We start from the raw sequence: 15,833 nt of genomic DNA, 5'->3' as shown, positions 1-15,833 counted from the left end.
AATAGGAACGTGGATCTTCTGAATCACTTCAGTCTGGAACTTGAGTGTGAGGATGAAATAGATATTTCATACCAATGTTTTGACTTCTTAGAAAGTTTCATTTATTTTTCTCTACCCACCTCTTGTTTCCCTTGTGTCTTATGGCATATCTGTTAGAAATATGTGCTTTCTGAAAGTATGTAATAGGAAAGGGAGAAATCAAACTACTTTCCTAAAAGTCAAAATTTCAGAGTGTAGTAATGGAGGTATGTTTTCTTTATTCTTTGTCAAAATACTATGAAATTGAACAGTTGTATAGAATATTATAAAAATGTATGCAACTTGGCAAATGAGATTTATACTGTGAAGTTGTATGAAAAAATTCGTTCTATGTTAAGTATGAACTGTTACCCATTTTGAAGTAGAAAAATGTTGTTATATATATTTTATCAGTCACAGCTATAAATAAATCACAGTAAAAAGGGTATAGAATTTTAATTAAAGGATGAATGACGATGTGCTGCAACAGAGTTAAAGACTGACTTTTGAAATTATAATTTCAAATTAATTTGAAATTTGAAATTATCATTTAATGTATAGAACGGTGGCAACGGTGGTTTTAATCTTAGTTCACACTAAAATCTGTACTTTCAAAGGCGAGCCTACTTCTGTTAGAGGAAAAAGTGATTTTACTATTCTAATATCGTTGCTTCAGAATTCTTTTGACAGTAAAGAAATTTATTTTAGATTCTCATGTTTGAAAAGAATCATTTATATCCAATGGGCAGTGTTTCCCAAAGAAATTTCACTTATCCCTTTTCTGATTTGGGTTACTTTGTTCTCAGGCTGCCTGTTCTCTGTTTTTCATGAACAAATTTAATGCAATACGGAGAGAACCTTTTTTCTTACTGTCCTGGGTTGACTCTCTTTCCCGTTTATCCTTGTTCACACCCTGAAATTCAGACTTGCTTTCTGCACTCTTCTGAGCAAGTCTCATCTTTCACCCTTCATGTTTTCCTGTTCCTTGTCACCTTCCCTTCCTGCTTCTTTGCTGCATGGTTGTAGTTTTACTTGTCCTGTGTCACTGTTTTGTCTTCTCTCAACATACTGCTTTCACTCCTTCACACCCCTGAAGATAAAAGAACTCCTAGCCGATCCTTTTTCATGAGTGAGAAACAACTTTTCCTAGAAATATTTGGAGAACCTTTTGGATGCCTTCTCTCAAAGTCCTGGCTTAATTTAAAAGTGGAATCAACTCTTAAAACGTAGTAGAAATATTTGTGGTATTGTATCTGTTGTGTAGCACTCTCTCTTGATGGCACTGTCCACCATCTCAACACATCACTTATAATTAAATGAAAGTATCAACACATGCATATTCAAATAATGTTGTAATTATGATGCCCATTATTCGATTTAGCAAAATAATGGCATTTTGAGGTTTTCCCCCATCTAATATAAAGAATGATTTAACTTGGCAAATTAAATAATGTTGTAGTGAGAATGTTCATTTGATGAGAAGTCACAGGTTTAACTGCCAAATGCCCCAGCTTAATATTGTTCAGCGAGTTTATTTAGAGACTATAAAATGTGGCTTACTGTTCCTGTATGTCAAGCTTCACAGTTGAAGTCGGGTGCCTGATAATCATCGGGTTCAAGGACCTCCAGTGCTGGAACTGTGCTGTGGATTATACCTACATTGCTTATGGTCCTCCCTCCTCCTTTGCCCATATTAGCAATCTGCTTTTGTACTTTGACTTCCAGGATTTCCCTAGTGAATTTTGTCACAGAAAAAAGAGAATCATCAATATCGCAGTTAAACTTGACTTTCAAAGCTAATAGTATCTCATTTGGGGGCTCAAATTTAATAAATTTTCTTTGATTCTGGGTGAGTTTTTAAACATCAAACAATGAATTGGCCAGGGTGCAGTAAAATATTTAGATCTATTGACTATGGTTCAGAAGGGTAGAAGGCAAAACACTAGTGGTTTGATGTTGATAAATTCTCAGTACCTTAATCCACATTAATGTTTTCTTTTATCTGAGTGTGCATTGGTGACCAAAAAAAGCAGGAGAAGGTATCCGTATATATAAAATAGAAAACCTAAAGCAAATATATTTGTAAAATATGATTTATTTTGTTATGTTAAGTAAGTTAAAAGCATTCTCATCCTGACTAAAGACTCTGGAGAATATTTGTTAGAGATAAATACACATTCTGATTTGGGACTCCAGTGTGCATACAGTACTCACACCATTATAAAAATTGCATTACAGTGTATGTTTTATAGCATACACTTTGACATTCAGTTATTGACAGAAATTCTGCTCAACTTGGGAGTATAAAGATTTTTATAACCATAGATTAGCATGAACAATTAAAGATGTTGTCAGATGTTTGTGTGTGCTTGCTAGTATAAGGAAACCCTATGCAGTGTGATAGTTCATTCATAAAATAAGAAATAATTCAAACAGGCTTTAGAAGCTTCCCAAGTAGAATAGAAAAGCGAAGGAGAGGTTTTCGATCATGTACTGTTGCCAAGTTACATTCGAAGTTGCTCAGGGAAAAGTAGGGATATAGATACATATATTTGAGCAATTGGTGTTATTTTTTATAGTGCTCCCATTCTTGACCTTTACTATGTCATCAAAAACACTTTTGATCCTGTGGCTTTACGCTAGTTGCATAATATTTATCCAATATATGGTAGCAAAGAGATACATTTTTAAAACCAAGTCAGGCATAAGGAAAGTTAGAAAATATGCCTACCTATGAAATCTACTATCGTTAAACTATATAATTAAAAACGAAAGCTCACTGATCTTATGGAAAACTAAACTGTGAAAATCTTAAAGCTCTTACTAAGTTTGGAAATTAAAAATGAAAACAGATCTGTTTCTGAGCATTTTCTTTATCTATGTATAGTGTATGGGGAGTAGTTTCTCATTTGTCCAGAAGGTGGCAGTGTAATATCAACTGCCTGTGATACTTACACTGCCTAGAGAATTTGGTATTTCTCCTGGATCTGTGATATGTTTGTATTGTTCCCTTTCCGAATACTTAAAATATAGTACAAATACCACTGATTTTATTCGTTATCTTATTTAGAAGTTGCGTGACCGAGTTGGTTTATATGTATTTAATCGTTAAGACTCAAGTTTAGTAGGAAGGAAATGGGCAAATAAACCTCTGACTGGTATATTTTTAAGTCTCCTTGTGTGTTGAGTATATTTGTTTTTATTCCAGGGTACATATTATTGAAGTTTTCTTTTCAAAGACTAACACCTAATAACTATCTTGTCTAATATATATTAGTTAATACCAGTTAAATGAAACATGTTATTAAGAAAGTGATAATAATTAGGAGATGGCTGTTTGTTTTCGATTTTGTGGATATTTTTTTCCTTCTTCCTTTTTTTCTTCTGAGGGTGGAACAGTGAAAAAAATAATTCAAAACCTCTTGATCAGAAGAGCTCCAGTGACTCTTCTTCCCTCCCTCATTTCAAGCAGGAGGACGCTTTTTCTTCTTAACATTCTCCCCCAGCACTCTGAATTAGAGATTTATTTGCAACGAAAAATCAATTAGTCCTAAATTTATTCATGGATTTCAGGTCCAGCGATCAATGCAAGTCCACTCAGTGGGCTCAAGGGGACCCAGTTCATCCCAGTTAATGTGTCTGAAGGGGAATTACCATTGATGCTGTTTTTTTCCCTTTAGGTCAGAGATCAGATCTCGCTGTCACGGACTGCGGCAAGTAGGAATGACTTCACCCTGCAGCTACCCAAACTGCACCTGGAGACCTTTGCAATGGAGGGGCTCAAGGGCGGGCCAGAGGTGGCAGCGTGCCAGGTTAGAGTCTAAATAACATGGTTTGCTCCTGAGACGTATGAAAAAATAAGTTGCACTAACTGGAGAGAATGAAGGCCTCCAAGTGTTGCGAAGAACTTAAAGGAGATGCAAATACTTTCTCTTAATTTTTCTCCCACCGTGAAACACTGTTTCATAAATAATTGTTTTTTCTCACAGTCTCGAAATAGCCTATTAAATAATCTAGAGAAATATATATATATATTTTTTTTTTTTTTTACCAAGGAAAGATATGTGTTTTATAGGTAAGTACAGTATGTAAAGAACATGCTTTCCTGTCAGCAGAGGACAATAAGACACTAGGCTGCTATCTCTTTAAGCCCGTCTCAATTTGTAGCGCTCATTGTTTTAAAATAAATCACTTTCGATAAAATTATCAGGAGAGATATTTGAAAATTTTCAATGTTAATTCCAGAGTAGAGCCAACATTTCATATGTGGCAAAATGTAATTTAAGCAACTGTGGAACCAAACTGTACTTTGCACTGAAGAGGATTTATTTACTCTTAATTTTTAGTTTTAATGAACAGCATAATAATGTGCAAACTGGGTTATTTCATTTATAAAACTCAAAGCTCCAAATCGTGAACCCCCAAGTAACTTTAAAATAAACTTAATAAAGAAAATCTTTTCAAAAACATACTCATTTTCAGATGCTGCAGATATCTTTCTAATCGAGGCTCCTACTGGGTTATTGTGAGCATTTTTTTTTCTTAGGGTTAGGACAGTTTTTTAATTGGACAAAACAAAATTCGATATGTGCTTTATTCACCTTTTAATGCCCAATATGCCTTTATTAGAGAAACCTATCAATATTACGTAAACTGTAGGAAGCCTGATACTTCAAAAGAGCTTGTTCTTGTTCAGTAGTAATCCAGATTTGTCAGTGTATCTAAAAGAGAGGTATCTCCTAAAACTCAGTTTCTGTTTCACATTTTGAGGTTTAAAATAAACTTTGTCATTCTTTAGTTTATGACCCCGTGAAATTTTAATTTTGTACAAAATTAATGTCAGTCCAAGTGGGGCTATGTTAATTTTTTTCTACTTGCTCCATAACCTAATTTAATTTGTTATTAGTATCCAAATTAATGCTCTACAAAGAGAAATACTCATTTTCTCTCATTAGATTGTCCACCAATATATTTAAAATATATATGTGATTTAAAACTAAGCATAAAATACTTTTATTTTCAGTTATAGGCTAAAATATTTTTATTTTCAGTTATAGGCTGGAATACTGTACCATTATTTAGTACAAGATTAAGATGTACATTTTAAATTTGATTACCATTATTTATGAATTCATTGTAACTACAAATACAATGTGATTTGAGATTTTTCTAGTGGCTGTAAAAGAATCCTTTACTTGGCTATCTTGATTCACAATCTCAGAGGGCTTAGTACTCGTCATAATTCACAAATAAAGACTTCCCCTGTAGATTTGGGTAATTTGGAAAGAGACTGATCCTCAGAATGCCATATTTTGGGGGAAAAAATACAAGCTCTCTATGGTTCTGACATCAGTGAATAGCAAGAAGGAAATGTAGAAATCCCTATTTCAAACTGCTGTCTTTTCCGAGTTCTAATGAAAATACTTACGCACATCACCAACACCTAAACACTTGGGCACATTTTGCATCGACATATTGTGATGGACATTGCAGGTTCATCATAGATATTGTAGTTTAGTATTCCATGCAGAGAAGAACACATGATTTGGACCATAATAGTGTTTTTTACACGGACACACAGACACAGACAGACACACAGACGCACACACACGGAGCTGGTGATATGCTTTGGGGTACTTTGAGGAGAAAGGCCCTGTAGTATCAATGACCTTAATTTTAATATGAATAGCCACCATTTCAGTGAGCATTCACTATGGATGAGGTATCATGCTTAGTTCTTTAAATACATCATGTTGTTTAATTTTCACAATGGACTGTAAATATGGTGTTATATGTCAAATGATAGATGGCATCGTTTCCATTTTATAACTGAAAAACAGCAACTACAACAGGTAACTCTGCTCAGATCAACAGCAAGTAAGTGGCAGGGCCCAGAGCCTGAATTCAAGTGTAGGTGTGTTTGACTGCAAAGCCTGAACTGGTAAAATCTGACACTAGAAGAAAATCTAGACACCCGTGGTAAATGGTAAGCATACAGCCTTTGAGATGTACAGTGGGATTTTCCTTCCATCTAGAAAATATACATTATGCCTCTGTGTAAGACGTAGGTCATAGTTTATGCTGTATTGTGGACAGATTCACAGATAAAAAATTTTGTTTCCGTGTGACAGGCTAATATTATGGAATGCTACTTTTCACCTTTTTGCAGTCTATTTTTTTTTTTTTAAAGATTTTATTTATTTGACAGAGAGAGACACAGCGAGAGAGGGAACACAAGCAGGGGGAGTAGCAGAGGGAGAAGCAGGCTTCCCGCCGAGCAGGGAGCCCGATGTGGGACTCGATCCCAGGACCCTGGGATCGTGACCTGAGCTGAAGGCAGACGCCTAATGACTGAGCCACCCAGGCACCCCAACTTTTTGCAGTCTATAAATATGTACATTTATGCTTAGTGGGACCACGTATTTAGGAATTCAGTATTTGTTTCACTTGCAGTCTGTGCTGATAAGTGGACTGTTTAGAGAGCACACGTCCTTTGATTATGTCAAGGAGAGGATGACTGTGTGGGACGTGGTGGTGGATGACCATTTGGCCAACCCATGCCACCATCACTTGGAGCCGTGGGAGCCGTCACTGTCTGTCTTTTCCAGCATGGGAAGCTTTGTTTCAGGTATAACCCTGGATGGAAGGAAGAACAGTGAGCATGAGTGAAGGGCGAAGAGGATTACCCTTTCTCTCCAGTCTGGAGGAGCATGTGACTGATGCGTTCCTACAGGAGAAAGTTCAGTTCAGAGAAATCTAGTCTCTGAGCTCTGCTAGCTTTTAGCCTCAATTCTCTCAAAAAAGCATAGTCCTGCCAATTTCTCAGGCTTGTAGGAGGACCGAATGGGACAGTGCGTGTAGAGAACACAGTGCCTAGCACGAAGAGAGCAAGGCAGTGTCTGGGGGCTGTTATGATTGCAGCCATTATGGGGCCCTGGTCGAGATGAAGTTCGCAACAGAAACTTGTTTTCATTACTTTTAAGGGTGTGTGTGCGTGCCTGTGCACAGTTGTGTGTGTGTGTGTGTGTTTTATTTGGAAGAATGGTTATTTAGGATCTTTTTCTCTGTATCTTCCATTTGGTTCTTCTACTCCTCCTTATTTCTTGTTTCTTCCAAAGCTTTCAATAACTTTGATTAAGATCCACATTAGCTCCCTATTTAGTTTTCCATGTTACTTGATGTTCCAGTGGGGCCATGTGTCCAGTGAAACCCTTCGTCTAAGCTCCTATGGCAGGTGCAGAACTATCATTACCTGTGCTTTCATCTCCCAAATAATAGCGTATCGGTCTACTAGAAAAAAATTAAAACACCTAGATTAGACAAGTTAGCTTTAGCTGGAAAGTCCAGGTCAACGTGAATGCAGAGGACTTTGGCATAAAAAATATTCTGCCCATATTTTATAAAGATAGTACCTGTTACTCATTATCTTATACTTCCTATTGTTTTTCCCCCAATAATGAGGATATACAATGCATTTAATATCTGGCAGTTATTAGCAGGCATGTGATAAATGTTTCTATCTCTACTTTCATTCAGAAATAAACAACAAAGAACAATATCAAGAGTTAACATTTGTTGAGTACTTTTTCCGTACCAGTTACTTCGCTAAGCACTTTACATTTACTGTCTCACTTCATTCCCACAATAGCGCATATGAATAAGTGCTCTGATTTTATCTATTTTATAAAGGAAGGAGCTAAAGTTTATTGAGATGCAGTAAATTGCTAAAGGTTACATATCCAGTGAATAAGGTCCATTCATGCTTTTAATCTTGCCTTTCTGTCTTTTGTAAACCATGGCTGTGTGTGTGCGTGTGTGCGCTTTAAGATGGTCAAGAGGGGCAAAGAATAAAGGTAGGGTGTGTCTGTAGAATACAATTTCATGTGTGAGGAAATAGTGGAGAGAATAGAAATCCAAAAGAAGCCAACTGGGGAAGTTACTTACAGTGTGTATTTCGGCCTCTTCATCTGTGAAATGGAGGTCAGAAGTCTCTGACTCATCATGTTTGTGTGATGATTCAAGGGGTTAGCACATCTAAAGTGTTCAGAGTGACAGGTATATTGTAAACACTCGGTGTCTGTTAGCTGTCCGTGGACAGGAACCCTTCACTGTTTTGTTCACTGTGGCATTATTCTTTGGTATAAATAAGTGGAGTGGCTGCATGTAAGGTTATGCACATTCTAAGGCTTTAATACACATTTCCCAGTTGTCCCTGGAAGAGACTTCCAGTTTACTCGAAATGACTTCTCTTAGCCCTTTAGTTTCTTTCTTAAAGTATGGGTCTTTATTTTCCGTTACTAACGGGAAGTGTTATCCTCTTCTTATAATTTAGATCTTCCCTGATTTTCAGATATCCGTTTTTGATCGGTTCTTAATTCACAGGGTTGCCAGGGTTCGGTCTAAGAGTCTCCATGGGGAGGTAAAGGGAATACAGTGTATGACTGCTATTTGTTTCACAGGTACTGTTTTTCATTCATTTCTGGATGCATAATGCTGCTTTGAATGTTTGCGATTATTAGAAATCTGACCTTTTTGGTAAGTGGAATCATTTTAGTGATAAGGTATCAAAAAGATTTGGAGGTTATCTAAAGTTGTTATCTCCGAGAGTTTGTGCCACTCTCTTTAAATTCTAAAATCAAAATAACTTTTAAATTAAAAAAACATAAAATGGTTTTAGACTTAGGTTGTGGGATCACATAGAATGTTGAAATGCTACCTTCTTCAAAGGTTAGAAGGTACTCTCCAGAGAAGAGAAGAGGTGTTTGTTAGGGAAAGACAATTAACTGGAAAAATCATACAGTTTATCTGAGAATAAATGCATTTTGATGAAAAGTGCCATCCTCCATCTCATCTATCTGCTTGAGGGCTGTAGTCTGTAGTTCCACAGAATATAAAATGTGCCAAGGAAGCCTTTAAGGGGAATGAGGCCTAACTTGAGGATGAATATAAGAATTAGTGTCTTTGTTTTTCTGTTGACACCAGGAAGAGTAAATGGCATTTTCTGAGGTAGTTGTAAGAAAATTGACTGAGGTGAGTTGTCAGAAAAACATTTTTGTTATTTGCTACGTGAAAGTTTAGAATTCTAGTGGTACCTGGGTGGCTCAGTTAGTTAAGCGTCCGATTCTTGATTTCAGCTCAGATCATGATCTCAGGGTTGTGGGATCGAGGCCTGTGTCAAGCTCTGCATTGGGCATGGAGCCTGCTTAAGACTCTCTCTCCCTCTCTCTCTGAAGAAAAAAATTTAGAATTCCATCCTGAAGATTTAATAATGCACCAGCAGACATTAAATTTCTTCAAAATCTCCTGGTAATAGAACTGTAAACAATGCTAAATGAGACAAAATAGAATGTTAAGATGTTAATGTGTACAGAGGACTAATTTTGTAAGGTTCTGTTGAAAATTGGGATAGCAATTATTAAATAATTAAGTAATTGCATTTAAACACTGGTTGTAGTCATTGTGAGTTAGGCCTCGTGGTCCTCGGTCTGTATCTTCTAAGATTTTCGTTCTTGATGACCAGGGAAACATAGTATTAGAGTAGCTTGATATCATTGCTTTTCTTCTCACCCTCCCTCTCTCCCTTCCTCCTTGCTTCCCTTATTTTGCCTCTTTGATTTGCACTTCGTTTGGGGGCCATAAGGGTGGTAGTGGAGCATGGGAGGGGAACGCATCAGTCAGAATTCTAGGGCAGAATGTTGAGAGGAACAATGGCAAAGTATGCTTTTTTTTGGTCCAGATATTTTACCAGGTGATATATGCTACCATTCTTTTCTTCATCCTTATACTTCATTTTAAAAGATTTATTGTAAAAAAGGTATTTTAAAAAAGTATTTATTGTTAAGACATAGTCTTGGGCACTAATAGCTAAGATTTCTAAAAAATATATCTGTTAAAGCGAGGAGTTATAGGGGTGCCTGGGTGGCTCAGTTGGTTAAGCATCCGACTTTTGATTTCAGCTCAGGTCATGATCTCAGGGTCGTGGGATTGGATCTCGTGTCAGGCTCTGTGCCCAGCATGGAGTCCGTTTGAGGACTCTGTCTCTTCCCCTCTCTCTGGTCCTCTCCATGCTCTCTCAAAAAAAGCTAGGAGTTATAAATAGTTCTTTTTAAAATATTTAGCAGATGAGCTACTTTACATCCTCCATCATGGGTTTATTTCGGGTTGGTGGTAGTCTGAAATCACAGGGTTTTTTTTTGGTTGCTGTTGGGACTTTCATCATTGCCTTTTGAAAATGACAGGATGACATATGAGAACAAGGAGATGCATCTGTATGAAGCTTCTGCTACACAGAATCTCATATTGAGGAATCTCATAACTCCTTACTCCTTAACTCAGCTGAAAATATTCATGATTTAGTCCTTCTGGGAATGATCTGGTATCAGTGATCTGAACTGATGCTAAGTAAAATCTGATTCTTTACAAACTAGGCATGATTCATAAAGTCCTTTTTCCAATTTTGTTTTTAATCATTTCTTCCTTTGTTTATTCTAAGGAAGAATAATTAGGAAGAAGATAAAATCATTGCAGAGTCAGTATCCCAGGAGTTTGAAGAGGTTATGCAGCTTTACTGGAAAGTAAGAGAGCTGGTCACAGGACAGATGAAACCCTTGCCCCTTAGATACAAATTGCAGAGGTAGCTGAATTGTCATTATTTTATCCAATTGTGTTTTTCACAAGGAATACACAATTGTCCTTTCTTGTGAAGGTTGAATAGTGCTTCTGGAATTCTTGGCCAGAATCACCATTTTGTGTGAGCTCTTGGCCCTCAGCTCTTTGGGTGCATTGGCTTCTCATCTGTAACACGGAGGTGATGAGACCTGCCCCGCTGCATCTTGGGGCAATTGAGAAGGTCATATGACGTATGTGAAAAAAGTTTGAAGATTAAACAGCACTAGTAGATATTTTTTAAATTGTTTTTGTTCGAATATTTGGCATATAAATGTTCCTTGATCAGGTGTGTGCTTGCTTAGTTTTCAGTTTCCGGTGGAGATTTTTGTCCTAAAAACGAGCAAGGCAGTCAGATTAAAGGGAAGTTGGCAACCACGAGTCTGCAATTTTCTGTACGTCCTTGAGTTTGCTGGAAACATCGTGTTGATCAGAATGGGAATTTCTTTCTTAACAGCATAGTATTTGGAAGAGATAAGAGAATTCTGTGCGTGGGAAAGAGGTGAGCAGCATAATATTGGAGAAAGCCGATGTGGAGAGTCAGAACGCCTGGATTCAAGTCCTGACTGTAGGTTCAGCGTCGAGCCCCCATTTCCTGTGCAGATGCAGACGGCGCAGACTGTCCCGCTCTCTCGCTCACAGGACGGTGGGGAGCTCAGATGGGATGATGTGCATGCGAGGGTGCTTTTTATGGTGTAAAGTGCTTTGTCAGTATAAACTGTGTTGGACTGAACTGCAAACAGGCCTGGGGGCAGGACAAGGGACTCATGTACATTAAGGAATGTTTTAGCGTTTCAGCTCTTGGAGGTTTTTGACTCATGATTTGTTTGATGCAACTTTCTCTTTAATAGCCGAACAGAATGTTCACAATTTCAGTGTTCCCTCACATTTTAGTATAAAGCCATGGAGAACACTTTGAATGTACTTCTATTTGAATAATTATTATATAAAGTAATTAAGGAATTACTAGTGTTTTCATATTTTCTTTGAACTCTGTGGCCTTTACACCATTTATTTTTTTAAGAGGGACTTCGAATTCCATCTCTGAAATGGTGACAATATTTGCCTGTGTGTGAAATGTTTCAGACACATTTAGTCAAAAACAAACAAAACCACAAAACATGAAAGTACAGAGCATTTTTTGTTTGGTTTTTTGGCTACAACGTTCAGCTCTAGGTAGCTCAAGGCAGAAAAGCTGCAAAGTGATATGAACATAATTTCTTTGTCATTAATGTTAAGAGGCAAAAACTGAATCCCAAACCTGACCCTTCCTCTATCTTTCTTTTCTCCTATTTGCAGCCTATTTAAGTATAAGTATAACCTTACTAGATAATACCTCTTACTACTTATTATTGAGAGACTGAAGCCTGTGAGCACTTGAACTTTCAAGTGCTGCCACAGAAATGCTCTTCATTTTAGCTACTTGGACAAAAAACAGTGTTTGATGGAGTGACTAGGTGAAGACCTGGAAAAGGAAGGGTTATCTACAAATTGAGTGAGTTTATTATGGCTTAGTGATTTGCTGATTGATTTCATTTGCTGTCAGTTAAGGCTCTCTTAATGTCAGTTTTCTTTGCATAATGCCTCGAAATAAAGACTGATGAAGTTCTTCAGATTGATGCCGCTTATATAAACTGACCCTGATTTGCCCTGTTTTACATGACAATTTAAGTGACGGCACTTAGAGGAAAATACGGCAATGAATATGCAACTTAAGGATTAAGGGAAATGCAGTAAATCATTCAGTCTAAAACTAGGTACAAAAGTAATTTCTGGTAATAATTCCACAGATGCCTTAAGTTTTATTAAACAGACTGTTATTACTTTGAAGTGTGTGTGTGTGTGTGTGTGTGTGTGTGAAGAGAGAGGGGGAAGGAGTTGAATTGAAAAAGAACAGAAAGTGATCCTAAATCTTTCAAATTATGGTAAATCTTCCTCTCCCCACTTATTTAAACTCGGAGTTATCAAAATCACAGTGTAAAAAATGTTTTATTTGAGGTTGCATAAATGCTGTAATTTAAGTAACCACTGAAATGTAGGGTGAGTAATTTTGAAACTTTAAATGCTTTTTGTCAGTTTCAGAACCTTCTAGTAACAGCAGAAGTAGCTCCCCACCCCTTGCCAAATGGCCACAAATCTCATCGTATGGACTAAAAGGAGGCATAACTTCTGGGTGGCAGACTAACTTAAGAAGTAACTCAATGAGGAAAACATGGAATGCTAACATTTCACTCCTTTTCTGAGTGAGGGCTCCTTAACCCACACTTTCCCCTTTTCTCTGGGGAATATATGATGCCGCTTCAGAGTTGTAGGGTAGTATTTTGTTTAGAGTATATTTTATAGTGCATATTAACTATCATGAACCTGACTTGGTGTAACTTCAGGAGGATTGAAAGGAGGACACAGGGGAGCCTGAGTAGCCCCGTCGGTTGAGCATCTGACTCTTGATCTCAGCTCAGGTCTTGATCTCAGGGTCCTGAGCTCAAGTCCCATATTGGGCTCCATGTTGGGTGTGAAGCCTACTTAAAAAAAAAGGAGGACATAGAACACAAGTCTCTGTAGTGGGTTCTACTCATGTGGTGAGAGCTTTGCAAACCAACACTGAAGCCTAAGTGGTATCCGTGACATATTTAAAAGAGGCACATGTTCTGTATTTGCAAATAAGGCTTAAAATGGTCCTCCAGCCTTAGATCTTTGGTTGAATGTTATCTGGTGGAATGATTTGCCCACAAAATTTAAAGTCTAAAAGAAGAAACTCCCATGTTTTGAAACTTTCTAAAATTGAGAAGGAAATGATGATGAAATTAAAACATGGACATGTTTAACTTTGTACATGTATTAAGTTATGTCATAGGACAAAATAAGAAAAAATAATTTTATGAGATATTTAACACAGTGTCTTATGCAAAGCTGCCAAAAGATAGCAGTCATTATTATTGCTATTATTATTATTATTATTTTTAGAGAGAAAGAGTACATGTGCACGTGAACAGGGGGCAGGGGGTTAGTGCGGAGGGGCAGAGGAAGAGGGAGAGAAAGAATCTTAAGCGGCCTCCATGCCCAGCACGGAGCCCAATGTGAGGCTCACGATCCTGAGATCATGTCCTGAGCAGAAATCAAGAGTCAGATGCTTAACCGACTGAGCCACCTAGGCACCCCAGTCGTGATTATTATTATTATAGAGACAGTATGTGTGAGTTGAGGAATGTTATAATTCTTCATTAAGTGACGAGGAATTCTTTGAGAGTTTTGGGTGTCTCATGTTATTACCAAGTTTATAATTACTGCAAATCAAGAGGTTAGATGATTTCTGGGGCGCCTGGGTGGCTCAGTTGTTAAGTGTCTGCCTTCGGCTCAGGTCATGATCCCGGGGTCCTGGGATCGAGCCCCGCATCGGGCTCCCTGCTTTGCGGGAAGCCTGCTTCTCCCTCTCCCACTCCCCCTGCTTGTGTTCCATCTCTTGCTGTCTCTCTCTGTCAAATAAATAAATAAAATCTTTAAAAAAAAAAAAAAGAGGTTAGATGATTTCTTGTTAGCATTAGGCAGTAGATACAACCATGACTGATAAAGAGTAAATTCAGGGACTATTACAGATATTTTTCTTATTATGTCTTTGTGGTAGTATACCATGGTCGGTGGATCTTGGATGTTAAAATCCATGACTAAGAGACACATGATCACAGTTAAAACCTTAGTGAAAGAATTTGTTAATACAGAAGCTACCAGTTTACTAATGCCAACATGAATGTCCACTTAGATTGCATTTAAAACACTATACAAGATGGTTATATCCATCAAATTTCTCTGATTATAGATTCATACCAATCTGAATAATTACCTAACATAAAACTTAAATCTTTAGACTTGCTAACTGACAGTTTAAAAAGAAATTTACATATAAAACTAACAATACAAGCTAGAAAACTGAAAAATCGCTCTCTGACACATCAAATTTTATACATATGTGTATATATAGATCACTTTGTTATCAAAAACACGGTACATGCAATAATATTCATTATAAGTACTTCATTATACTGAACACACCCAAATTTCTTTAAAAATTTTTTTAAATTTATTTAAATTCAATTAACCGACATATAGTGTATTATACTTTTTAAAAAAGATTTATTTATTTATTTATTTTAGAGAGAGGGAGTATGCTCCCTTCCCCTGCTCTCTCTCTCTCAAAAAAAAATTGATTTGATTTTGACATCCTGCCTTAATTTTTACATGGTTGTAATAATCAGCAGGTTAGCTAGAAACCATATGTGTGTGTGTGTGTGTGCGTGTGTTGATTTCTGGCTCCACTGGAACTAGCAGAATGTTGCATCCGAATTTTACACAATAAATCATTAAATAATTCATTAGAATCCTTTTGCTTGTGATATCTACATACTCCAGTGAAATCATGACCCTATAAATATAAGTATATATAGTAACAATCCCAAATGATACCTTTTTTTTTTTTTAACAACATGAGAGTTGTTTGTCATCCTTCAGGCCCACAACTCCAGTCTGGAGCTCTGAGCTCCACAACTAAAACCTGGTGACTCAGAGGCAAAAGCCTGACCTGACCTAATCCTGTGGCGACACGTGAGAAGAACTGACACAAGGCCCTTGATAGTCTCAGTTTCTCCCCCTTAGTGGGATTGTTTCAGTGTTTTGCTGTAGAATGGATTTGATTAGAGTGCACTGCCCTAGATCCTGAGGACAGGGCTACTTCACATATGGTCTATGCCCCATATTTCCAAAATCCAAAATCTCCTGAGCTCCAAAACACATCTGGTTCCAAGGTTTCAAATAAGGGATTGTGGAAGCCATACGAACATTGAAACAGATTCCACACAAATAATGCATATTATCGCTACAGTGTAAGCTTTTTGTTTTTCTTATAATGAAGCACATTTGGCCTATGGGATGGTTTGGGGTTTTTTGTTTTGTTTTTTGAGGATAGCTGACACACAGTGCAGGATTTAGTGTTTTGACAAGTTTACACATTGTGCTATGCTCACCACAGTGTGGCTTCTGTCCCTGTCTGGAGTGGTGTTCTTGAGTGAAATTTAAGTTTAATGACTATTCTCTCTTGTCTTTGTTTGGGGTCATACAGGAAGGGTGTGGTAGTTTGTGCCACCTGGAAAACTCAGAGA

At 37.2% G+C, this 15,833-nt stretch overlaps 1 protein-coding gene across 1 annotated transcript in view; it reads left to right on the top strand.

Annotated features, from left to right (window-relative positions):
• CCDC171 (coiled-coil domain containing 171) overlaps positions 1–15,833 on the top strand; it is a 304,487-nt gene that overhangs the window by 231,001 nt on the left and 57,653 nt on the right. The window contains exon 25 of the mRNA XM_034987955.1: positions 3,699–3,830. Coding sequence (XP_034843846.1) covers positions 3,699–3,830 — 132 coding nt within the window. The remainder of the gene's footprint in view (positions 1–3,698; positions 3,831–15,833) is intronic.

This window comes from Mirounga leonina, unplaced genomic scaffold, assembly GCF_011800145.1.
Source record: "Mirounga leonina isolate KUSES-001 unplaced genomic scaffold, KU_Mleo_1.0 Mir_447, whole genome shotgun sequence".
Classification (NCBI taxonomy): domain Eukaryota; kingdom Metazoa; phylum Chordata; class Mammalia; order Carnivora; family Phocidae; genus Mirounga; species Mirounga leonina.
Note: the sequence above shows the minus strand (reverse complement) of the source record. Positions and strands in the feature narration are given on the sequence as shown.